Source organism: Anguilla rostrata, chromosome 1 (assembly GCF_018555375.3).
Source record: "Anguilla rostrata isolate EN2019 chromosome 1, ASM1855537v3, whole genome shotgun sequence".
Lineage (NCBI taxonomy): Eukaryota > Metazoa > Chordata > Actinopteri > Anguilliformes > Anguillidae > Anguilla > Anguilla rostrata.
Window position 1 is genome coordinate 27,312,191 of NC_057933.1, and position 27,391 is coordinate 27,339,581.

The window sequence follows — 27,391 nt, forward strand, 5'->3', positions numbered from 1 at the left end:
GTTTTAGACAACATTGGGTGCAACAAAATATAATAAAAAATTACTATCGAAGCAAATAGATGACATTAAGCCAAAACTATGGTGCCACATGTCTCATCATTTATTAACTTTTATAATATCATTATTATTTATCTTAGTTTTTAATGTTTGAGTATTCAGCTGACTAGATTTCCTTTCAAACTGATATTTATCTGTGTTAAGCTGTCTACTGGAGGTTATGCACCATTTTCAAAAACATGTCAAGCTAACAAGGTGACAACAGCTCCAAAACTCTACTGGCACCAGCATACTGTGAAAGATAAATCAGTGACACACCATCACTCAATCCCATCGACCCAAATGAAATTTCTGTCTGTCTCTCTTTGTCTCATGCAGCTATCTCTCAAAAGGCAATATATTACACGAGCTTATTAGTAAAGGATGTTATGCTACTATTGTGAGTCTCTTTCAAAGGCTTTATGGCCAGTGTCTTGCAGTGCTGCATTGTTAAAACATATCACAGATGTGAAACAGTGATTATGATTTTATAATTGGTTTACAGGACTGTTGTTCTTACTGGGTTTAGTTAATATTTAGCCATTTTACAGAAATGTTTGACTTCATGTTCAAATGTTTTAATAAACACACACTGATTCCTGAGGCTAAATGGCCAGGATTCAATGATCACTTCTTCGCAATTATTACAAAAGATTAAATGCATTTTTTCTTTTTCTTCACAAGTGCCTTTATATGATCACCAAAATATGAGTGCAATTTAAGTCTGCACTTTTATTATCTTACAAGAGAAATGAACATAGGAATGTAAATGCTTGTTAATGAGAAAATCTTAAATTGTCTTAGAGCAGGCATCAGCAACTCATGGTCCTCAAGGGCCAAGAACTGCTGGTTTTCCACCCTCCCTTTGACTGGGAATCAGGTGTGAAGACAGTCTGGCCAATCAGTAGCACTAATTACCCGGGAGAAAAGAAAACCAGGGCTGGATTTGGATTGGAGGGCCAGAGTTGATGATCCCTGTCTTAGAGTGATGGCTGAAGCCCTGCTTTAGGTCTCATGTAATGCTTGATGGCCTAAAAAGATGTCTGAACCGTTAACCACCGTTAATCAATCTTCACAATTACATTTTTACAAATACATTTGAAAGCAAGACATGGTCACCTGGTTAACTGGCCCTCCACTGAATCCTTTTTTGATATTTATTCTATACTTCACTTTACTGTTAACTTCACTTTGTTGTTGCTGAGTAGCATGTTTTAGCACTTAATAAAATGGGCGCGTTTTCAGAGATTCCTACAAGTCAATATCACTGCTCCAATCACAGTTAATTAAAACACAATATGCATCTGGGGAAAACTAGATTTTACTTCCTTGCTTTCTCACACTCCCCCTCTCATATGGCCAAACTAAAGCTCTCTTACCCCTTCCTGTCCACATAGGGTCCCAAAATACTCCTTGCCTTGCCCTCTCTGAATAGGGCCACGCTGCAGCCCTCTCCCCTCCCTGTACAACGCTATAGTTCCACCCTGTAGTCCTCCCTCTCTACATAGACCCACCCTGTAGCCCTTCCTCTCTACACACAGCCACCCTGTAGCTCTCACTCTCTACATAGAGCCACCCTGTAGCTCTCACTCTCTACATAGAGCCACCCTGTAGCTCTCACTCTCTACATAGGGCCACACAAACCCCTTCTCTCCTCTCTCTCTGCAGACGGCCACATTGCAGCTCTCCCTCCTCCTCTCAGTCTCCGAGCAGCAGAGGCCGCGTGCAGGCCGCACTCACCTGGCTAACACAGCTAGCCTGGCTGAGGGTGCTGACCGCTCGCATGTAGCTCTGGTTTCGGGACCGGAACTTGGGGGAGTTGCAGTTCACAGACGGGTCCAGGGTGACACTGGGGTGCAGGTCTCTAGCAGTGTGCAGGTGGGAGCTCTGACTGAACAGAAAAAGGGGGCCACAGGCATTATCCCCATCAGTCCGTTTTTTTCCTTCAGAATTTTGTACGCCTGCCCCCATCACAATGACCCCTGTACAGGGGAGTACTGCAAGCATAACGCCTAATAGTCTGTCAGAGATCACAGAAGGACACTATTCACACAATGAAACTGTTGATTGCCCCCTCTGAAAACATGGCAGAGAACAGAAGGCAATAAAACTTTGATTGAAAAATAAACGCAGAGCTCTCAGACAGCAGTATAAACAGACTCCTGCACTCCACAACAAGACATTTGATCATTTACCCCCAGGGAAGGAAGGGCTTTTCCGAGAAGAAAATATTTGCAGCGTTCAACAAGATTCTCAAAATGGCAATTCGATTTACCACAGAGCTGAGGCGTGCAATCAATGCCTGGTAATGACACACGATGCAAATAAGGGGCTAGTTAGCAAGCAGCATTTCCAAAACGGCACAAGCTGTACACAAGTTCGATGCTGAAGCTACTCTAGAGAGACGGCTTTCCGCATTCGTACACAGTCACCTCTCAAACGCACCAGGAATGCAGTGCTGGAATAATTAGGTATAATTGAAGAGGTAACATTATTATTAAAATTTATTAGAAAAAGAAGATCATATTTGGAACAAAATTGTAAACGGATACTCAGGCAGTATAGATGAAACAATAAATAATGTGCTTTTTTGCTGTCGCAAGACACCAGTGTGGTTACATGCAATGACCTCTTATGACACAGTGTTTTACAGCAACACTGCGGGGGAAAACTTGATAATTGATTTACACTACTTTTCTTTCTCTCCTTGTTATATGAAGAACGTCTACATGAGAAGCAACAGGATCCATGTTAGAAGCTTGTCTAATTAGACATTAATCAGTTATGCTTGTTGGACACTTCCTTTGAATATGTACAGTCTTCTACATTATTGGAGCCCATAAAGGACACAGGTTATTTAACTGTCCTTAATTTTTCAATTCCAAAAAGGAAAATGTGCAAGTATCTTCCCTTCAAGAACTGGCTGTCGTTATTTGGTTGATTGCTATTTAACACAAAAAGAAGAATCAGAAATAAGCAACCATAGCACCTGTTTTGTGCTGGTGTACTATTCTATTCTATTTTATTCGTAGATTCATAACCATGTTTGAAGTAAAAACATCAGCTACTTACTTCTGTGTCACAAGTGGTGCAGTTAATGCCTAGACAACTGACTGTTTATATGCACCCAAATCCTCTTTGAATAATTGCACAAAGCAGAGAAAAACTGAGGAAATGGTCAGCTCAGCCAGAAGAGATCCACAGAGCGAGTCCCCATCGTATACTGTAGGTTAAGGGTACTCCAAGACTTCTATTCCATATAAGACCCCTTAGGCTAATAGACATAGGCCTGAATTTAAATTAACCTCTGTGCATAAACTTTACCCACAAATCAAGGCAAGTGCTAGTTTTTTTCCCCCTCATACGCACAGTCATTTATGTTTTCACTAAAGTTACAGCTGTGAAGTTCTTCCGATCTCTTTTATCTTGCTATTCCTTCAACAAATCAGGCACAATGACAAGCAATGGAGCATGGACTGAATATCAAATAAAGATGTCAGAGGTTGCTGTCAATGATCCATTTAGTATGTGTTTTGTCAATAAGTTGTAACGTAAGGAGCATGAAGTGTCAATAAAAAATGTGCCAAATCCATTGGCTCCAGTCCATGCCTGGAGTGGTGTTGAACGGGAGGAAGAAACTTAAAACAAAAAAACCCTTAATTTACCTTAGGTCTGCTGCAAAATTTGTAATGTACCCTGACACGTCTCCATTCTTTTTTTCCACACGCCACAAGCTGTGAAAAGACAAACAAAAAAACAAAGTGGTCAACATCATTCACGGGTTGCAAAAAGAGGGAAGAAGATACTGTAACTCAAGAATCTAAGTCTGTGGCTATTTTCAGCAACATGATATCCACGAAACACCACATTCTTGAGAAGAACAACATTTATATATGAAATGTAAATGGTAAAATGACACCTGAAAATTATGGCCTGGATTCTATCAGTATTTGTCATAACAACGAAACTCATTAAATTACTTCGATGAATAGCTTTTGCTCTTCACTAAATTCGCAATTCACAATCACCAAAATCAACTAAAAACCAAAAACTAAATAAATTATTTCTATGTCAAAATTTTGAACAAATATTGTTTGAATAAGGGTTTTATTAATATAATAAAAATGTATATAATGGCTAATATTTATGCAATGGATAATCATTTAGAACATGTAATCATTTAAAAATAAATAGTTTTTATACTTCATGATAAATGAGACTCCACTATGACGAGATTGAAAGGACAATATCAACACCAATTATAAAATGACCACTAGAAAGATCCTGCCCATTTTCACCCTTTTAAAGAACTTTCAGTTTAAACCATGCCCACATCTGGTTTTCTATATGAATACATATACAGTACAGGTTGTGTCACCTCTGCATACCTCTTATGTATGAGTGCGTACATCTTATGTTCAAACACACACACACGCAAGCAAGGACACAAACACACACACACAGAACTGACATTGTTTTTCTGGCCTCTGCATCCTATTATATACTGATTGGGCTATTTCTGAAAATTGCATTATCAGTTTTATTTGCTTTCCCTGGCTCCCGCAGTTATTAAAGTAGCTCCGCTGTGGCCAGTACTAAACGGCGAGATGATAGAAACGACAGGTTTCTGCTTCCATCTTCATTTCAGTCTCGCCGCAAAAATCTCCCATGAATTCTTTCAGCAATGCCACGCAAACACAGAGCAAAGTGTTGATTCCCAGCTGTGAGGGAGCCAAAGAAGTCAACAGAGCACAGAGTGCTGAAATATATAAAACTAAAATGGACTTCACAAAGAGAACGGTTACCCTCAGAGTGAACGCTGAAGAAGGCGAGCAACAGTCTCGTAAAATGATTCTTCTAGGTTACGACCAGGAAGTCTACAGAAACACAGTGCTTGGAACGTATGGCCCTGACAACATAATTACATGGAAAATAATAACTTTTCCCCCCTCGCTGGTATGGCATTAGGCCGCAAATGTGTTTTGTCAATAAGACGCGAGCTTAATGAAAAGTGACGTTCGGTTTAATCTTGGATGAAGAGCAGTGTGGCTGCACAGGGTAAGGCAGGATTCAAGAGATGCGACATAACTTGGTTACACCACAATAAAGCCCCCATGATCCATCATGCTTGAATAATAAGTTGACTGAACTACATTAAGAGAAAATGAGGGTCACAAACAGGAACACGGCAAATGCATCCGTCTTCCCGTGCGGATGGCCTTTATTTAGGCTCATTAATGTTTTCCTCCACAAACACAGAGGGCATTTCATAACCAAAAATCAACCTGATGAGGGTGCTCTGGAGCAGGGTATCAGCAGTATATTTCTCTGAGGATCTTGTATTTTTTCCAAAGGATTTTCCAGAACAATTAAATCTTACTCATTAGGGACTTTATAGGGATACTGTCACAAAGAAACTTTATAGTAAAACAGGAAATAGAAAAATGTGGAAAGACCGAATCTGAATCCCTTAAAATACAGAAAACGAGGTAGAAAAAACTTCCCAGTGGGAGTGAAGAAACACTCAAATAGGGCAAGAAAAATCTCCCCGGTGGGAATAAATCTCAGGAGGAGCCATTCCCCACTGGTCGGCCTGGTAACGGGAGTTAAATAAAAACTAAATGGTACTTAAGAGGTAATGGGGAAATTATTGGAGCAAATAATCATAGTGGCTGAGCAGATGATAGCCTGATAGCCAGAGGTATTAAACTAGCTGATAAAAGAGACCATCCAAGCAAAGAAGTGTATAGCAATACTTAGCTCATAAGAGCAGGATGATGCTACTTCAAGGCATCTTGGTTGCATCATGGCATGGGCGTGAACCAGGAGAGGGTTTGGGCTAACTTTTAATTTTAAAATGCTTAATCTCCAATACAGATACTTCCTCTGCAAGGATAATTTGCAAGGACTGAACCATGGAGTTCAACCCAATGCCCATCTTTAAAAACTAAGGGCAAAAGCTATTTTTCTTCAAGAAACCTGTTTAAACTTCATACAAAATTTAAAGGTCTGGATGAACCAACATGTGTCCTTAAAGGTCCAGGAAACTAAAATCTGTGAATTCTTTGCTGATGTGTTGTTTTAATTCACACATCAGCAAAAAACATTTTGTTTTAAATGTTTCTTGCAAAAAAAACCAAAACAAACAAAAAAACAAAAACATAAAATCCAAAATTGGCATGCTTTCTCCCTTAGCCAGGTTTTCAGTGGGCGGGGTTAAATGAAAATTTGCTACTTAACAAAAACCTTAAGTCCAATTAAATCTTCTTCTGTAATATGTAAATGACGCTCTTTCCACTTCTGTGCATATAAGGCAAGCTAAGTTGAAAATGCCTAAGCATTGCCCCTTCTTTGGATGTGGAGAAAGCAATAGGTTTTTTTTTTTTTTTTCCCTTTTCATCTGCAACCACTGCAAACCAAGTTTGGCTTCAGGCAATGGTTTACCATCCAGCTCAGGGTGTCCTGTAGGCAAGCTGAGATTCAAGCTGTGTGCATAATACATTATACATGTATTGTGTAATCAGCCCTTTTCAATGAACCAGTACCAGCCAGCGACAGAGGGGCTACCCCCTCTAAGTTAGGTTCTACTCAAGGATTCTTCCTGTCACCAGCCAGGGAGCTTTTCTTCACCACTGTCACTCTAGGGCAAAATCTCTGTGAAGCTGCTTAGTGACAGTGCCCTTTGTAAAAAGCACTATACAAATAAAATTGAATTGTATTGAGTTCATGCTGAGACTGGTGTGTCGGAGGGAGAGAAGGAGAGAAAAATTGTGTCCTATCACTGCAGCACTGATAAGGCAGGCTATTAAAAGAAATGACAGAGCCAAGAGATGTAGAGAGACCAAGGACTGAACCCTGGGGGACACCTGTAGAGAGGTTACAAGGTCCCAAAACTTCCACCATGCAACCTGGAAGGGGCAACTATCATGGTAGGAAACAAACCACTTAAGAGCTAAGCCGCAGATCCTTGGGGTAATCAGGGAAGACAGCAGGGGGGTTAGTCAACTGTGTCAAATGCTGCAGACAGGTTTAGGAGTATTATAATGGAGGAGAAAGAACCCGTTTTTTGCAGAGTGGAGCTGCTGAAATATCATTACAGGAAGGATCATATGGCTCTGACGGACCAGGCTAAAGGGTCATGGTTATACATGCAGACACCAGCCCGTAAATGCAGGCCATCTGTATCTGCACATTTTAATATTTGAGCCAACTGACTTCTCAAATAAGTGAGTAGCTAAAGAGTCTATTGCATTTGTATGATATTTGTTAAAATGTAAAATGAAGAAATTGAAGAAAGACACTGCAATGTGAAAATAAGAATGTTCTTGATTGCTATGAACTAATCACCAGAACGTCTTGAGTGAAATAGTCACTTATGAGTGATCATCTGAAATCCTTTTTCATTAATCTGTGGTTCAAAGCCCGCAGGTATCTGTATCTAGTATCTGTCTCATTATACTATCCGTCTTGGATATCAGGAACTAAAGATAATAAAATGTTCTCTGTCCATCCGTCAGTGGCAGTATAAAGATGACTTCTCTCATCTTTATATCTCTAAGAGGTCTAAGAGATCCAGCGAAAGGTCAAGTGTAACAGCAGGCAAAATAGTAGTTTCTCTGATTTTGTAGAAGGCCAGGGGGACAAAAGAAATTAAGTGAGTATCTACTAGTTTGTTCTCTTAGCCATGCCATTGGAAGCAGAGTATTCACTCATGGACCTTCAAGTCTTGAAAATGTTCTTCTGGGCTCCCTGTGGTTTTCTTCTAGCAGGGTGAAAATGTTGAGTTCATTTGTGATATTCCTCATTTAGGAGCCTGTCTCAAGGTGCCTTTGAAGTTGAGCCTGTTCTTCACCATTTTTCATTGGCAGACAGTGGCCTTTATCACTGCAGGGCTAAAAAAGTCCCCAATTTATAGCAATACCTTCAGAGGAGGGACCTTGTCTCCCTCCTTTATGTTGGTGAGGCTCAGCAAAAGATCACAGAGCATCATGACAGATTATCCCTAGTCCTACAACTAACAGCACTGCTTGAGACAGGCAGAGAATTGAATTATTTGTCAGAATCTCAAGTCTCAATACCTCTCTGCACAGAACAATAGAATGGGGAAGGCAGGGGAGGGGTGGAGGACAGCCCTTGAGTGGGATTTGTGTAGAAGGAGCTAACAAGCTGACCAATGAGGACTAGGGGAAGGGTCAGTAATGGCAGTTTAGGTATATCTGACACCTTCACCATGAGGACAGGGAACTCTGCTAACAGGGAGCAATCAGATGCCTCTTGCACCACAGTTGCTTTGTTTGGAGTCATGAGTTGGATGTATAGACAGCTGAGAAAGAAAAGTGTATTTTTTGTTTGCAGCCTCCCACTTGTCCTCAGCTTTAGGTTAGTTGGAACGTGCAGGGAGCTGCGCTGGGGGGGGGGGGGGGGTTTGGATGGAAGATGGGGGTGCCCAATGCTTTGCACCCCCATGCTGGATTGCTGTTGGCAGTATAAGGGGTTGAGAACAAATTTGTGGAATGTAATCGCCCTGCTGGTTTTATGGAGGTTCTCTGGCATAATTTTAATTCTCTGTCTGCAGCTGGAATAAAATCCATATGATTAAAATTTATGAAGGCTGAGTCAATGGGTATGAGACCCATTTATAGTGCAAAAGATGCTACCAATGACCAACAGCTGGCTTCATTTGAGCTTTATTCATTCTGCTATTAGATTAAAAGCTATTTCCTTATAGAGAGCTAATAACAGAAGATCTAGGTAAACTGGAATTCGGAAAACAAACACATTTAACCAAATTAAGGCCAGAATTTCAAGGAGAGTATATAAATGTTTCACATCCTAAATTTTCAAGATATATCCAGAAATTCTGATCTTCTTGAATACCAATAATCCTCTCTCCACAAGGTAAACACTCAAAATTTTATACTTGGCATTAACTCCAACCGCATGCTAAAATTCGCACAAAATTGGCCCAAAACTGGAATAACACCTGATTAGTTGACACTTGTGCAAAAACCTACCCACAGACCTGAATAACAGACTCATTTTGTAAGTCACCTAACTTGCTTTCTAGGTAACATATTGTGTGCTTGAGTTTCTGAAACTTTCCATGGATTACGTTTCTTTTCTTTACCGTACACTGCATCCAGTATTCCAAGAGAAATCCTCTCATAATAGATTTCCTGCAACAGTAACCCAAGCAAGCATATAAGTGCTGTTCAAAAAAGGATGAAGAACCCCAGGAGTGTAAACTGTATTGCCCAATAAGCTCGCTGAGCATTGATTACAAAATCGTTGTGTAGATTCTTTCACCTCGCTCGGGTTTAAGAACCCTGCTGGGAGAATGACTTAAGGAGGAGGTTGCACTGGGCAGATCTGAACATGGTGGGAAAAGCCCTGTCCTTCTAGATTTCAAAAGACCCTCCCGTGCCTTCCTTGAGCCATCTAGAACCAAGGTTTTCTTTTGTCCTTGCAACTTTTTTGCAGCTAGTATCCTGTGCAAATAATTGCCTTACTTTAATCAGCAAATATAAGACATTGTTTAATAACTTAGGAAACACAGAAATAATTCCTTTTCGAAATCCATAAACCGCCAATTACCTTGTTAATGTTCTTTTGTGCTGTCTATAATTTTTTTTTCACATGATATTATTTCCACATAAATTTTTAAAAAAAATCCTCACAGATGAAATTACCAAGATCCAGGGATCCACTGTCTAAAGCAAAATTAAAAATCAAACCTGATTAATGCATAACCAGAATCCAGACTTAGCTCTTTTACATTTGATAATACTGAACAATCTTCTTCACAGGAAGTGCTGTGTACATTTTGCATTGGAATATTTTGATATGGGTGTGAACAAAGAGCAGCTATTTATACTTGAGATTTGGGGGGTGGGGGTGGGGGGGGGGTGAATGACAGCTTATTTACCTCTACATGTGGCACCATTATAACCCAAAGCCACTGCTATAAAAATTGCACAGAGCACACTGAGTACACTTGGGGATGTAAGATTACTACAAGAAGGGGGAGAAAAAATTTCCCCTTTTCCCCTGCCACCAACCACCACTAAAAACAAATGAATAATGGTTCATATGTGGAGCTTGGAGTGGTGGTCAATACAGCAGGTCAGTACACATGAGTTCACAAATTGAGGGCTAATTCTTACTAAAATCTTATTAACAACTCAATAACAATTTATCATTAATAAATGATTACTAACCATTACTTACCTTTTTGATAAGGTATCGTTTGTACTGTACATCATTAGTCCCATCTTAAGGGGTTGTTAGTCATAACATCAATATTAATAAGTATTTTGCATTTTAGCTGTTTGTAAATAAGTTAAATCCTACTAATTCATTATTTGTGAGTACTTCATTAAGTTTCTTGCTTTCAGTTAGTGTATGTCACACGTCAAGCGTGACACACCGGGCAGGAAGATTCGACAGTACCGGGCAACACCGTTGTCTGTCGCATGGAGAGAGAGAGAGCACTCTCACACAAAGATGAAATAAAATAAATGGACCACTTCACCCTTCCCCCTCAAGGGTTCCAGGCAAAAACAATTAGCTAAAATAACAAAGACAAAAGAAAGTAAAACAGAGCAGCAACTTTTCAGTTAGCCTGCTCTGTAGCTGACCCGCCTTCCCGGCCAGGTCCAGCTCCTCCAGTATCCCAACTGAGGACTAATTTTCTTTTCAGTCTTTAGTGCTTAAAATAAAACAAAACAGAACGGAAATCATAACAGCGCTCTCAGTGTTAGCTCCCGGTCTCGGCCCCGAACTGTGGAGTGCAGCACACCTTTAAGCACCTGGGCTGATTAGCTAACACAGCCCAGGTGCGTGTGCTGTCTCCACCAGCCGGCACAGCCAAGACCAATCCGCCTCTCTGGCGGACCGACTGCCACAGTGTAATATGATATAAACTATCCCACTTGATCAATTAGGCACCAGTTTGGTGCAGGAACTCCCAGCCTCGAGAAGAAAACGGTGAATCCGATTTCATGTTCTTTAAATAGTAAAGCGGTAGTAAATGTTTAATTGACAGCTCCAATACAATCAGCCAATCAAATGTTCAGGTGCCCAAAATCATCTACCAATGTGGTTCCAGGGTTCTGATGTGTCAGTGACTTATATAACATATAATAAACATTCACCAAAAACTTAACAACTTTGCTCTAATGGGAAAGGCACTTGTGTAATCAACAATACACACCCCCCTTTAGGACCTTGACAGACTTTGCTACGCGCCACAACCCGCATTTTGTCTGATCATCAAAAGTGTGATCAGAGAGTTGGTCTGCTACCATCCGTGAAATAAACCAACCTGGGTTATTTCCCTTCAACAGCTGTTTTGAGTAACAAGAGTAACAGACTTTTCCTCTAAATCTCCCTTGTGGCCAGACCCAAATGGAGACCTGTGCACACCCAAGTTGTCTTGACTGGAACCCCATCGCGACCCCAACTTCAAAGTTTTCCAGGAGTCCACGCACCTGCCCTGACCTTGGATCAGCTGACGAGCGGACACATCACCTAACGGAATTAAGGATGAGCCTCCCCTTTTATTGCCATTAAGTACAGAACCACATTTCATGTAACACTGGCATCAAACAGTAGGATAGCGTAAAACGTTTGATACCTGAATGGGTCATTATACTGCTGTTTGTTGTTGTGTTTTGTTTTGCTGTGTGTGTTGGTACAAAGTAGCTAATTCCCTGACCTTGTTGTTTTACCTTGTTAAAACATTTTATGAGAATGATTAAATAAACTCACCACTTAATATAGAGTAGCATGTCACTAACCCATAACACAAGTTAACCCTCGTTAAATGGTAGCACTGTTAACCTCTATATTTAGCATAGTTATCATTTGCTCTGATTAAGAATGGTATAATATTATTCCTCATAATGCAAATTATTGCTATCAATTAGCCTATTCATATATTCATTATCATAGCCAATAAATATATGTAATTTTTCCAAACCATTTCCTTGTCTGTCCTTTAACTAAGTTTGGTTCAACAGATGTACAAAATTCTGATTGGTTACTGAACTTTGAAATTTATTCTGAATAGACCTGACCAAACCTCACTACACAGCCTTGTTCTGATATGACATTTGCTGTATTTGGAGAAAAGGGTGAATCTTTGTATCTCTGGGCCAGCATGTTGTGCTCCACCTTTGCTTAATTCTCAGGCTGGCTTTTTGGTGGAAGGCAGGCAGAGGCTGTCAGTTTGGAAGTGCCCATAAATTGTACAACGTTGGGCTTATACTTCACACAGGAGACTATAATTTTCTTCTGTGTGAGATGCTCCGGACAAAGGCTTGGTAATGTTTTTTGTCTAGGCTCACTGTTTCTGCACTGTCACCAATTTTGGTTATCTGACACAAAGATAACAATGTGCTATAACAGCAGATCTAGTACTTATTTTAAGGATGTAAAACAGATGCTGACTGGCTACAAAGAGATCACATGTTTTTTGTGCTTCTATTCAGTCACCCTGAATTTTCACAATGGATCATAAATCTACAAACTGGAGCTCTATAAAATAAAGATAAAATAAAGCAGCCAGAAACAACTGTAAAAATGCATCAATGACAATTGACTGTACCAAGCGGCTCTTAGAAATTTCCCTTGTGAAATTTAATTGTAGATGCAAGGTCACCAGGGTGGAATAGCTGTATACCAGCAACTACAATTTTGGCTGAATGTGTTAACGGCTTCTGCTTTCTACGTCTTGTGGTGTTTCTTTTTTTTTTGTTTGTTTTTTCTGGGAAAGGCCAGTACAGAATAACAACAGCCACCCTCAGCTCAGGGGTAATATCGCATTAGATTCCCTCATGGCATGAAAATCACATCACAACAACTAGGCTATGTAAGCGAGGATCACTGGAACACGGCAGCACCAAATTACACGCCAACCCCCCGGAAGTCATCACATACTATTATAAACTTTGCTTGCTTTCTCATCAAACTTTAATTAATCAGGTCTCCACACAGTAATATGTTGTGGTTGCGAATGCCCTGCTCAGAACTTAAGAACATTAATTTATGTACCCACTGACCTCATATAAACACACAGAATACAGATACAACTTTGAACATCCACACAATAAAGCCCCAAACTTTTGCCATTTTCTCCTTCTTCTTTTTCCTGTCGATTTCATCATCACAAATTCTCCAGTCCCACAATCAATAATAATTCTAACCACTGGATTTATCTACATCTGCCAATGACAACACCTGATCAAAGCAGTCTGGTCAAAGTAGGCAATTGCAGCATACCCAGATTCACAGGCAATATGGACATATAAGTGCACATGTAATGCTACTTCAGCCATTTTAAACAATGTGGTCACCATCCGTGTTTTGTGTGGAAGCTAATGGCCAAACAATGCAAACCATTTGGTAATTATTAGTTAGCAAGCAAGCTAGCTTACATTAAATGACACATAATAGGGTTTGTGTGGTTTACCAGGACACCAGTTTTAAGATGCCTGTAACATGTCATGAAGCATTCAGAAGCATTGCTTACATGGCCTTGAAGGGTTCATGGGTAAGTGTTGCAGCTAAGCCACAGCACACCATGAATTTAAAGACAAAATTCACCAACCTTAGTTCAATCAATGTACTGTTCTAACATCCCTTTTAACATTCTGTGGTGCGTGCAAGAACTAGTCTTTTGATTTGGCACTGCAGTACATTTTCCATCAAGGAAATACATTTCGCCATCACCCCACATAAATCAGGACTTTGCAATAAACTATCGCTTGAGGCAAGGGAAACATGTAAATGGCTGCAGACACTCTCTTTTAAGATGAAGTTCTAAAGATAGGACCATTGAGTTGATATCCCACATTTCTAGACTGACATGTATCCATGGTGTATCTATAAATTGTAAGGATAATGTCAAGTAGCTGATAACATGAGTGCTCAAGTACATCCTGTACGGTATGTCTCTCATTGGGAGTGATTTGGAGCCCTATGTTGTGAATCAGAATATTACATATATCATGCTGAGGGTGTTTGTATTATTGACAGAGATGTATTTTACATTTATGGATGATATTTCGTTCTTAAATATGTATGATCCGTATTTGTGTATTTACATATTTAATGCACAGTGAGCTTCATAATGTTTGGGACAAAGACATACTTTTTTCTTGATGTGTACACTACAATTGTAGATATGTAATTAAACAATTCACATGTGAGTAAAGTGCACATTCTCAGCTTTTAGGGTATATTTATACATTTTGCTTTCACCATGTTGAAATAACAGCACTTTTTATAAGTAGTAACGGCTTTCCGATTAATCAGGTGTGCTCCTTAGTGCCGGCATAAGAGAGCTTTCAGTATCTAGGTTCGATTCTGGACTTTGATTGTCTGTGCTGTCTGATATTGGCGTTTGTCAACATGTGAAAGTCAAGGAGGCCATAATGTACTATAAAATAAAAACAGTCAGAGACATACCATAGGCCAAACCAAAATCAACTATTTGAACATGATTAAGAATGAAGAGAACACTGGTGAGCTCTATAATCACAAAGAGCCTGTAATACTACAAGATACAAGCAACTAGTTAATCACAAAAACAAGATGGCCTGGTTACAGTTTTCTAAGAAGTACCTAACAGCCTGCAGAGTTTTCAAAAAGATCTGCTGGACAGATGAGACCAAGTTACAGTTGTAACAGTGCGATGGCAACAGTAAGGTGTGGAGGCCAAAAGGAACCACCCACAGCAACTGATACACCAATAGCAAACCTAAGGCAACTTGCCCCCAAAACAAGCAGGAGCTCCAGTACAGGCCTGGCAGCGCATCACCAGAGAAGATATTCAGTACCTGGTGATGTCAAGCAGTCATTGCATGGAAAGATGTGTGACAAAGTATTAAACAAGTATACTTTCATTTACATAACATTAATATGTCCCAGACATTATGGGAGTCTGAAATGGAAGGGGGAGGGGGAGGGGGGCTATATATGTGCACTTCAACCACATGTAAACTGATTAAAAATCTAAAATTGTGGAGTACAGAGACAAATCAAGAAAACATTGTCTTGGAAAAAATGTCAAACATTATGGAGACCTCAATATTAATTATTCACTCTATAAATAAAATAAAACAACCATGAACATCACTGATATGTTTTGCATTAATTGTTGAATTTACAGCACAAAAACAAATAGACAATTTTCAACAAAGCATTAAACCCTAGGAAACACAACAGTGTAATAGCTCACATTTTCTCCATATAATGCACTCACTGGACTGGGTGCAGTATTATGGATTGTAACAATGGCTTTATTAAGGGTACTATATTTAATGAGACTTGATTCATTGGTTCCGTTTCCTTTTCAACCCAAGACTGAACACATGCCCAAATGGCACTGGATTACGTGTGTTTGCTCTGAATGGCAGCACTCAGAACAGCCCATATGTCAGGGAGAGAGTAAAAAATTGGTGATGTCATTTGCTCAAACCACTCACGATAGCGATAAAAACTGTGTTCAGCTGCCAGTGTGAATGCTGTGAGTCCAGCACTTCATCAAAACTGATCATCACATCATGTGCCATCATGGATGAAACTGAGGACGCCCTTTCATATGTAAGTAATACCAACCGTTTTCCTGCAGTACTTGCTTTATCATACACTGGGCGAGATGTGTTTGTTAATACAGTAGCTTATATCATATTATCATACAATATTCAAATGACAAAAAAAACAAAAAACATTTGAAGAGCAAAAAGAACAGTTACAATTTAAGGAGGAACCTAATTTGCATATAACCTCAGTTTGTGAGAGAACAGTTTGTTAGCCTTGTTCAGTATTTTTCATTGGCTGTATGCGTATATAAGGAATAAACCAGGACAGGCTGTGCAGTTCTCATGATAAGCACACCTTGGGTGGAAACGTAGCAGGAGGCTGAAAGCTGAGTGCAGTTCTCGTCCCAGAAGTGGTAATATATCATGACAACCATACAGCTTGGAGTGGGCTATTTCACTAATACCACTGCACTTACCATAAATTAAAAGTAACATACTTATCAAGTACAAATGGCCACATGTTCACATGTGTACATCCACCAAAAAATATAGTTCTTACATTCTAACGATACCGGAGTAGAGTGCATCATTACATTTCTACTGCACTAGATAGAATCAATAGTTTTACGTAGCGTTGCAGATTAGTTGCCCTCTCCGTTTGTAAGTTATTCAAATTTAGAATAGTGTTTTAACAAGCGGTGATGGACAAGTAACGTTGATCCTTGCCCTATACAGCCAGTATGCTTGCCCTTGGCCTACCTTTGGGGGTCTATGAGGGGCCTCTGCATGACAGACTTTATGAGGGCGTCTGGGCGAATGGCCTTTTGGGGCGAGGTCTTGGGGCTGGTGTCGGACTCCCCGCTGTCGTCGTTCCCCATGGCTTGGATGTAGCTCCCGCTCCGCATCCTCCGGCAGGGGATCTCCTCGTCTTTGTTGATCCCCGGGTAACCCCCCCACTCATCCTGCGGCACCTGCGTAAGCGCGTGAGAGAGGAGACCGCCGTTACCGTCAGAATGAATCCCAGAGCGCCCGTATAAGCACCACATGAGACAGGATAAAATCTGCAGCCCCCCCACCCCCCACCTCCTGATTCATCCTGGAACACCTTGGCACAGTGATACATGTATGCATGTGCAGCAAGTCTGAACAATGCTCAGAAGCCATTCATAAATGTCACTGCCACCCTCCCATCAATTACAACTGCTCAACATTCATCTTGCAGTGACATCACATGACGTTGCATCCCTTCTCAAGGGTGGCACGTAGCACGGAATCTCTGTAATCACAAGATGACAAGTCCTACCATGCTCTTTAGTCCCTTGTCATACCGAAGGTTCTGGTTAGTAACAGGTGTTCCTGGTGCAGTAGCACAGTTAGCAGATATGCACAAAGCGTGTGTCCTAGAACAGGACATTCAATGCCACTGGTATCGCCCTTTCATGAATAATGATTGAAGAAAAGAAGATAGATCTTTGAATGGCATTAATACAAGGTTGCATTACTTGAATGGTAGAAGCACTCTCTGAGGAACATCTGGTGAAAGGCATGATGAATATTTTGCTTATTTGCCACAAGGTCACAATATTGATGTCGGATTTACTAACGGTCGAAATGGGTCAAATGACTATTAGGATGTATTTTGTGGGCATTATGTCACTGCGACTGTACCTGGAGTGAATGCGCTAAAACAGGGTGGAGACTGGGCCAATTAAGTATTCTGTCTAATTTATTAAAGTGTGCATCAAATGCGACTCCCCTCTTTTGCATGAACTCCTGAAAGCAGGAAGTAATGTGCGCTAAGTTAGCCTATGGCTCATCCACAGGGTTCCAGAGAAGGGTGTCAGGCTGTACACACGTCCTCGGCAGTCAAATCAGTTTCCGTTGAGGACTTCATGAGGTGAAGATTAATGAATGCATCCTCTGATGCATAGCACTCTGGAGAGGAGACTGGATTTAAAATATGTTTCACACACATTTCTACAAATCATTTCTCATTTATTTTCAGATACAATGGGAAATTATATTTGTTTTATTGAAAGGACACAAGACTTCTATTGAAGTCATCAGCCAGCAGTCAAAACTGCAGTTCTGAATATAAACTATTTAAACAACTGTCTTGCATATTCAACAGGATGATGAATATCAGAATTGACTTTCTCATTTTGCGGGGATTTTTTACCTGTTGTTCTGTCGGTGTTAATATTCTTTCTCTTAGTCGAACATACCACCCATGTCTTTTGCCCTCATAGAAGTTTTTTCTTTTGGTATGCTGCCTAACATCATGCCATCTTTTCTTTACATTGTACACAATTTGTTTAATTATAATTATTCAATTACAGGCCACTGCCTGTATTTCCTGATCTGTGAATTTAAGTATTTTTTTGTGGTTCCCTCGCTACTGTGCCATGTTGCTCCATATCCATTTTTTAGCACCTTGTAATGTGGGCGTGTAAACATCACATATTGTTTCTGACCCTTTTTATTGGTGTCTCCTACTGCAAAATTGCGAATGAGGCTGTTGAATTTATTTGACTGCCTAAATAGAAAGTGTCGTGGTAAATCGGTCATTAATGTGTCCACATCTGCAACCACAACAGAGCCACAGTATAGAGAAAGTTTTGCACTGTGACTAATTCCATAGTAAAGTTGGCCCTGATTGCGTTACAGTGTCATGTGCGGATATGACAGGAGAAACAGTGAGAAGAAATGGGGACAGTTTTTGAAAAAAACTCCAGGAAGGACTTACATGAATATGATATGATTAAGTAGGCTAGGATACTGTGGTAATATTTACTTCTTAAACTTGTCATATGATTGTCTCTTTACTGTCTAAAATGCCAATTAGTTATGGAAGTGACAAAGCTAACTTAACAAGTAAAATTTCCATTTGAAGATACTTATTGATAGCTGAGGATTTTGTGATATGCATGAAGACTTTCTTATGGATCCATCCATCCATACAGTCATTATCTAACCCACCTATTCCTGATCAGGGACATGTGCTGGAGCCTATCCCTGCATGCATTGGGCGAGGGGCAGTATTACACCCTGTACAGGTCCCCAATCCATCGCAGGGCCCACACGCCATTGACTCACACACTCATACTTACGAGCAATTTAGACTGTCCAATTAACTTAGCCTGCATGCCTTTGGACTGTTGGAGGAAGCTGGAGTATCCATAGGAAACCAACATGGACACAGGAAAAGCATGCAAACTCCACACAGAAAGGTTCCAGCCAGGAACAGGGGTGGAGTTTGCTCGCTGTGAGGTGACAGTTCTATCCAAATGGATTTGTAAAGGAGTCAGCCGCCTTCATATTATAAATGATGTCAGTGAGACACCACACCCACTGAAAGGTCTTTTTCCATTTTCCTAAAACATCATAAATGCATGTATGCGTAGTGATGCTAGATAAAATATTTGCTGCTGTCATTCAGTTTACTGTGTTCAGTGGTAGGAGGATGATGTCAGGGCTGTAACAGAAGCTGCAATACGTTTTGTTCATAGCTTTCCTAGCACCTTCACAGCTCATAGTGATTTCATGCCTAGCATTTGATGGAAACATCCTCCTGAGACCCGACAGAAAAAAAAGTATAAACATTTTTTTGGCATAATACAAGTGTCTTGGATGACAAAACAAGTTGCAGTGAAAATATTTTCGAAAATGTTATTTATGAAATTTTTACTGAATGTCTCTTGTAGTGTAGGTTTCATCATGAAATATGTGGTTCTTCAGATTATGACCAGAGACTTTCCTCCTACAGGGGAAAAAATGAATTGCCAGGTCTTAGGAGAATATAGAATACATCACCATAACATTTAACATTCAAAATTGTGTCAGAACCAATAACAAGTAAAATGGCCAGCTAATGTTAGCTACCCATGTTTTCATGGGCTATAAATTTGGTATATATGATTATACTGTTGTGTTGAAGTTGTGCTGTCAACAACATTTTTCTATATTTAAAACAAGTTCTGTCGTTAATCCATAGCTGATCCTGTAATGGGCAACTGTCCCAAGCAGTAAATTGCAGAGGAAGTAGAAAAGATGTAATTTCCTGCATTGCAGCAAATATGCTTCACAGAGGATTTATGCCACTCAAATGATGCTGCAGCCAGCCTCTCTTGGGCCATCTGGTTAGGCAAGAGAATCTGAGCTTGTAGTGCACGTCATTCCATTCATAATGTTGACATTTATAGAAATCTCATAAAGGGTAGCAAAGACACATTCCTATTCTTACCACATAATTGCGATTCGGCCCGTCTTTCAGTGACATTTACGCTGAAAACAGAGAAAGCTCAGCTAATTTCACCAGGTTCACAGTTAGAGCTGTATGGCTTCATAAGACAAACAGTAAAGGAATAATCACAGAGAAATGACATACAAAGATACTGTATGTATGTATGGATATATTGGAAAATTGATCTTCTTGAGTACTGGAATGTACTGATTTGCTGAAGAGAAAATCTACCTGAAACAGCTGATATGCTGTGAATCAGTTTATATGTCTTTTGGGAGTAAATTCCATGGGATCTCTTTAACTCCAGAGCTATACTGTCAATGGTTCTGTATCCCATTCAATGCACAATGTAATGCTTTGGACTGCATGTTTAACGATTTATAACTTACTGATTGTACAATTAATGTACGATGCGATTTTTTCTTACTCTAGCATACTCTTTTTTTGCAGATGTCTCACAGATAGTAGTTGAGTTTTCCCAAATACTGTACTTTTAGTTTCAGGTTCAATATACAGGCACTCATATGCTCATTAACCTGGTGGTCCTTGTATGCATCGTCTTCACGGTAGAACAGAAGACTTTGGAACGCAACGTCCATAATAGCTGTGAGGTTAGAATGCACCTATGAGAACATCCAAAAATATTATGAGAGAAGGAATGCAATTTTTTCACAGAGCTACTGTTTACATATTTCTGTATTATGCTCACATCATAAAATAATTAATTTCAGGAATACAGACCTTTAACTGGCTTTTGTGTTTACAGACCACTAATTGGCTCTCACACATTATATTTTTATATTCATACATTTGTTAAAAATCAGTTCAGTTTTTAAATATAGAACGAGGCATTCCCACTCATCCTGGAAAACCTTGAAAACGTGGAAATTTATTGACTAGTTTTCCAGTCATGGAGAACACCTGGAAAATGAGGAAATTTGTCAAATGTTCTGGAAATATTTGTGAGGTCCTGCTAGGCTAAATAAGTCAAGCTATTAAACAGTATATTTAGAGCTGAGATTGCATATTTTTCTATATTTTTCTCCGCTTTTCTCATTTTTATTAGCTGCTGAGATTACATGGCAGCACAAAGTTTTGAATGGTTATGGTACTTGCACATTGCCCCCCACCCCCCGCCACCCGGTCCACCACCGGCTTTGGACTTCCATTGTCCATGTTTCATGTCTGTAAGTCTAAGTCATGGAAATTGTCCTTGAAAAGTCCTGGAAAATGATTCCCTAAAATGAGTGGGAACCCTAAAATGAGTGGGAAATGTTCCATTCTTACATTTCTAGATTAATATTAGAGGAAAAGCTTCTGAATGAAACACTTGCAAGTTTATACTTTCACTCCCCATTTATTCGATTATGTTTGCTCTCTCTACTAATGTAACAACAGTCAAGCCTTCTCCAATTTGGAATTCCTACACTAATTGCCACACTAACAGCTTGAATAGTTGATCAATTACAGTGAAATTACCATTTGCCTTTGTTTTTACTAGCTTAAAAGAATTCAAAACACTTGCTGAACACGTGTAATGCTTGGCTGAACAGAACTCCCTCACTATTCAAGCGCTTAGGACTGATTAAAAGGCATCGCATGCGGAGAGCTCTGATCCTCGTGAGATTCTGTGACAGAAATAACTTAATTCTAGAGCCAGTGGAGAGCACATGCACCTTTCTTTCATGTGTATTCTAGTATGCACATGTACAACTGTGTAAACACAGTCTGCAGGTGGTTTCATGGCACCCCTTAAGGAAATCAGTATTTTTGCCATTTAAGTAATTGCTAAAAATATAGAGGAGTCTTGAAAGCTGTGGGAAAATTCACAACTGGCTCAATGTCATTTGCAATTAAGATACGTAGGAGGCCAGAGGAGAATATAAATGGTAAATGCCCTGGGACAGCAGGGAAACACTGCCTGTGGGTCCATTCCTCGGACCCTGAGGTAGAGGTTTGGTTTGGGTCAGGACTAGACGGGTTTCCAAAATTCAGTCCTGTGGACAGCTGTGCACAGTAGTATTTTGTTGCATTTGCCATTTGCAGCATGTAATTAGTTATTAAATGAGCTGTAAACGGCTAACCTCTGCTAAACAAACAACTGTCTTCGTTTGATTGATTTATTGATGAATTAACGAGAAGATTCACACACGGGTGTTAAATGCTAGCCGATCATAAAAAAGCAAACTCTAATGAGCCTGCATCCTGGTTAATCAGATACACGAATCACGGAAATACAAAAATTAATGTTGTCAATAACCTTAACTAATCATGGGACTGGTTAGAACAAAAACCACCCTACATGGGAACTCCCAAGGACTGTTTGGGAGCATACCTTTAGGGACTGAGTGCTGTGTCATGTGCGGATATGACAGGAGAGCTGGGATTGTCTCTGTTATTGTGGAGGACGGGACTCCATAGAACAAGCAGAACAATGCTGTAAATATTCTGCACTGCGAAGAGCAGTGACAAGAAATGGGGATGACAACCCTGTTATCAAGCTTACAGAAGAAATATCTGAGCATTGACCAGGGTCATCCTTCTTGCATTGATATTGCTACCATTTCTTAAGGTTATGAATGAATTCTTGCTGTGTGTGTGATGTGTGTGTGTGTGGGCGGGTGTGAGTGTGTGTGCGCGCGCGTGTGTGCATGACTATCTGTCTGTCTGTCTGTCTGTGCTATAGGAAATGAGCATTCTAATTTGTTTTTTCAGCCACTCAGAGCACAGTCTTGCACTCTGTATTCCTCACACACTAGACACATATTATCACTGCCGAAACAACAGCATGGTCAGACTCTCATCCCTAATCCCATGTTGTTTCTTTCAGTCAGTCAGCCTCCTTTTGACAACGTTTCCATGGTTCTGAGCTGTAAGTCACGGAATACAAAGTGACTAACTCTCCCGAAGGCTTCTCTGGAAGAGAGACATGAGAGTTCTTCTGTTGCCGCGGTTTAGACATCGCTGAGCCTTGATGCTTCACAGAGCGAGCTGCGCCTTCATTGAGTCTGCGAAAGGTCTGGAGAGGCCACCGAGGGCCGCCCTGGCCCCTCCCCCTTCTTTCTAGCGCTTTCGTTGATGGTGACAAGGGGGCAAGCTCTCCGGAGGCACTGACACAAGGTGCGGACGACGTATTTATATTCCTCAAGCACTGTTAGGACACCGGGGATGCAGGTAGCCAGTCAATACAACAGGGTCTCTGAAGCAGAGACACTTTTCCTTTTATAATTCCAGTCATGCAGCAGTTAAGTTTGCCTTTTGTCAGGCGTTTTCAAGCCCAAGCCGGCAATTCAAAAGAGACATTTCATTTGCTTGTTAATTCCAACTGCAATATCCAATCAGCATAATTATCAACAAATGAGCCACCTTTTGTAACCTTAAAAAGCAGTTATTTGGCCAGTGACAGGCCCCCCTGCAGTTTGTAATTGCACTTGCAATTATCCCACTGGCCCCACATTGAAAATGTCACATGACTAAAGCAAGCAAAAGGCCAAAAATAGCAGTGGATTCTAGACAGTTACTGAAACTGAAGCAGCTACTGGCAAGATGAAGGGAAAATGAAGCAAATTTTTTTTTCTGTTGTGTGGATTGGTTGGATTTACATTGCAGCTGCAACTGCTAGGACCAAGGTACTCAGTCCTATCTTACCACATGATCTCCTCAAATCTGCTATTCCTGAAGCCATGAAGTATATAAGACCGACACCGACAACATTAGCATTTGTACGTGGGTATGCTATATACTACAGTTTTACATCAGAGCACTCCCCCTGTTCAATCATTATATCATGCGGTCCTTATTTACCACTATGGAAAGACAGTGATGTTCCAGTGTGGGGAAGTGTTCTTGGGAGCCAAAACAAGGAAGCAGTTTATGATGAACGCTACTTTTCACTCTCACTTAATTTAAGACTTTATTGCACCATCAGCACCAAACACAGCTCCTTAATTAGGTCTTCCAGTTCTACTATCATGGGAGCTGGGGAAGCTAATTGGGACCTTTTTCTGGGCTAATTTGGGCTAATTTCCTCAGGAAATAAAGGCCAGCGGTTGGTGATACTCAAGTCGGTGGACAATTTGTATGTTTCCTCGTTTAAGAAATACTTAAACGTGTCCATCCTTTAACTATTTTGATGTTCTATATTCTACTGAACATAACATTATTTAATATTATTTAAAGCTATATATCTTTAAACAGTCACCTCGGTAGGTTACATTTTTCTGGCCACTAAAAATGTAACAGAGCATTTGTGGTTGATATTGAAATTTGATGTTGAACCCTGTAGTATTTTCAGACTATTATGAAAGGAACTCTGTTATGCATTTAAAATTTTTACAGAAATTGAAGATAAAATTTTGCAAACTCCCTTAACCTTAGTCTGACATTTATTATTATTATTAGACCATTAGAGAAATGCAAATAATTTCTCATTTTTAATCCATCCTCATTGTTCTGGTTAATGCAGTAGCCCCGTTACATTGATTACACTCACAATGACAATGGATAGCCAATGAGAGATGGACACTTCATAATGGCAATCGTGTTATCAGCTCATAATAATAATAATAATAATAATAATGCCAAAACCCTAAGAATAATGTTTTATGCAACAGCAAGGTTTACAGATTGCACCATCTGCCAGAAAATAATTCAGAATAAGAACGAACTTCTCACAGTGGAACACCCACCTTGTGTCTCATTGTTTGCTATTTCTAAGCTCAGATTTGTAAGGTAATGCTTTTCCGTTCCGTGCTGACATTTGGCAATCACGACATTTAATCTGCACCATCTGTATACACAAGTGATTCAAAGCCGAAACACTTGATCTTTAAACAAGATGTTGACTAATATTAAATATGACTTATGCAACTGATTGCCTTTATGCATAGTCCGTGATACCAATAGCAAGTTTTTGTGGTCTCACCTTCAGAAACTTGTATATCTGAAAACATCCCTGCACCTTACTTCCTTGAAAATACATCATTGTCCGAATAGGATTGATAATGTTGACTAAAATACTTCTGTGACTGAAAGCTCTCTATTTTTAGAAGCATGTGCTTACCACAGCCAGGAATCTAATTAATCTGATAAAATGCATTTACTGTATGTCTGCCACTGTCTCAGAAGGTTTTACAGTCTGGTTTGGTGTACCTGAAGAGTCTTGATCTTCCTAAATGCTATCATTTAACTTTTTCATCCTTTTGCTATGTGAAAGTACAAAATCACTAAAACAAAATAATTTTTTGTTCCTGTCACCTTTCAAATTTCACTATATGACATTTCGGTCAGGACAACTCATGGGTTTAGATGAAATATTTTAATGAATATGCGAGTATATTTTTTGGCTTGGTGCTGAATGGATCTGCTTCAGGTACAACAGTGCACACGCCAGTGTGCAATACCCTATCGAACAGCGAGCACTATACATTTCCCCGACTAAACAGGAGGAATACCAGAAATACCCCAGTATCTAGAAGCAGATACAAACAACAGGTTTTGTGTAGCAGCAAGTGAAGCATGCAAGAGCAGCACTGGCAGTCAGCTGCACCGGAGGCTTTGACTGCTGACTGGGTGCTCCATTGGTAACGTGTGCATGTCATTGAATGGCTACGAGAAAATGTGTTTTGTGTAAGTGATTGGTTGATTATGGAATCATGTATGTGATTGCTGAGGCCGACCATTGGTCAGCAGCAGCAAAAGTTTTCTGACCAAACTTGCTCTGGGCATTCCAAACAGTAAATTTAAGTTTATTGGCCCAAATAATTTTGAATGCACCACACAACTGAACTGAAGAACAGAGAGGCTTAGTCCATAAAGGCACTTTACTAAGTACAGGCTACTGTAATCCAGGGATGTACAACTTTGGTTTTAGCAGGGGCTAAAAAATTTATGATAGGACTATGATGGGGCAAAAGCACACATATACCCACACACGCACTTCACACTAAAATCACATCCACACATAGCGTATACTCTTCATTGTAGAGAAATTGCTTTACCAAGCTTATACGCTCCCAACAGTGCTAGCCAGAGAGAGAGCAAACTTTCACATTTGAGGAAATGAAATGAGTTTCCAAAAGTCGATTGCCCGCTCCACTCTCTCCCCCGTGGACAGGGAAAAACATGTGGGCCTGTAGCTGACACACTTCCATTTGCAGTTCATGGGGTCGCCTATTGTTGACTGCGGAGAGTGGGCCTCTGAAAAGCAGTAAGCGAGGCCGCTTGCAGTGTCTCTACATCGGCAGCGTACCTGCTGAACCGTGACTCCCATGACGGGCACATCTAAGGGCAGCTCAGCGGATGCTGGGAGGTGGGCTAAATCCAAATATGACAGGTGATCGCTGCTGTTCCGTGCAATGGGAAAAAAGTTCTTCAAGCACATTAAGTGTGCTGTCAGTTGCCATTGCGAATATCAGTAACTGGCTCATGCCTGTCCCGTTGGTATTCTCGTCTGAAGCTAAGGAAAGAACGAGCAGTCATTCACAATACCTTAGTGTCCCATTCACGAGGCGCTGCATGTCAAAAAATCTGTGCGTCACTCAGCAACTTGACAGAGATACACACTCAAAGTTCTCCTTGCCATGTTATCATCCCCAAACGCCTTAACCACATGAATTGCACATCGTTTCATCATAGAGGCATCACTGATTTTGCAAGTTCAACTGAGAAAAGAGAGGGTGCTGTAACAAGCGATTGCTGTACTGTGGTCAATCTTTAAAAAGTCTTTTAAAAATGGTGTTCATGAATCATGCTCTTGGAGAATACAACAACGGTGGCTCTAGTAGTGTTGTGTCATGCTTAATTTTTTGTTGGCAATAGTTCTGATTTGGGTTGAATCCTGTAATCACAAATACAAACTGAAAGCAAACCAAACACTGATTTCACTTTGAATTCAATAAGAAGTGATCCCGTTTTGATTTGACTTAATTGTTTTTGGTGTTAATGAGCAGCTGCAGCTGGAGGAGGAGAATTTCTTGGATGCACTGGCCATTAGCCAACCCACAGTGATTAGAGTGCCCCCTTCTGGTGAAGTGTATTTTTTTATTTATTCACATGTACTGTATTTTATAGCCTAATTGTAAAATTAAATCAACAAAAAACAGAACAGACTGAATTGTTGAGGGTGGGAGTTCCAAAGGATTTTTTTGGTAGTTTTCAAGCGACCTCTTACACCAGGGTTTTTCAACCTTTACCCCACCCAAACTTTAAGGCATCCAGGGGACTCCCATCAAAAGTTAAAGAGGGTTAGAGTTTTTTAAAAGGCTGTTTGTTTAGAGGGCCAAGCATCTCTGGTGCGAGGCATCCTATTGTATTGTTTAGGGGGGGGGGGGGCATGTGCTTTTCCGATGATGGGAAAAAGAGAGGCATGCTAGTGAGAAATACCTTTATTATTTACAAGCATAACACCGCCAGTTACCCAACATCTGTGCATTTTGCAGAATGTTCTAAACTGTTTTAAACACATGAGATTCTGACAACTACCACCTAGTACGTTATTTGTCATTATTATTAGTATTCTTTTTTCATTATTATTCATGTTATCCAATCACATCAATTCAGGACTTAT

General features: G+C 40.2%; 1 protein-coding gene across 1 annotated transcript in view; it reads right to left on the minus strand.

The window, feature by feature from the left end:
• Window positions 1-27,391, minus strand: part of dlgap2a (discs, large (Drosophila) homolog-associated protein 2a) — a 150,413-nt gene that overhangs the window by 23,450 nt on the left and 99,572 nt on the right. Inside the window, exons 4-6 of the mRNA XM_064332831.1 lie at window positions 16,341-16,552; window positions 3,702-3,770; window positions 1,777-1,927 (exon numbers count right to left, since the gene is read on the minus strand). Coding sequence (XP_064188901.1) covers window positions 1,777-1,927; window positions 3,702-3,770; window positions 16,341-16,552 — 432 coding nt within the window. The remainder of the gene's footprint in view (window positions 1-1,776; window positions 1,928-3,701; window positions 3,771-16,340; window positions 16,553-27,391) is intronic.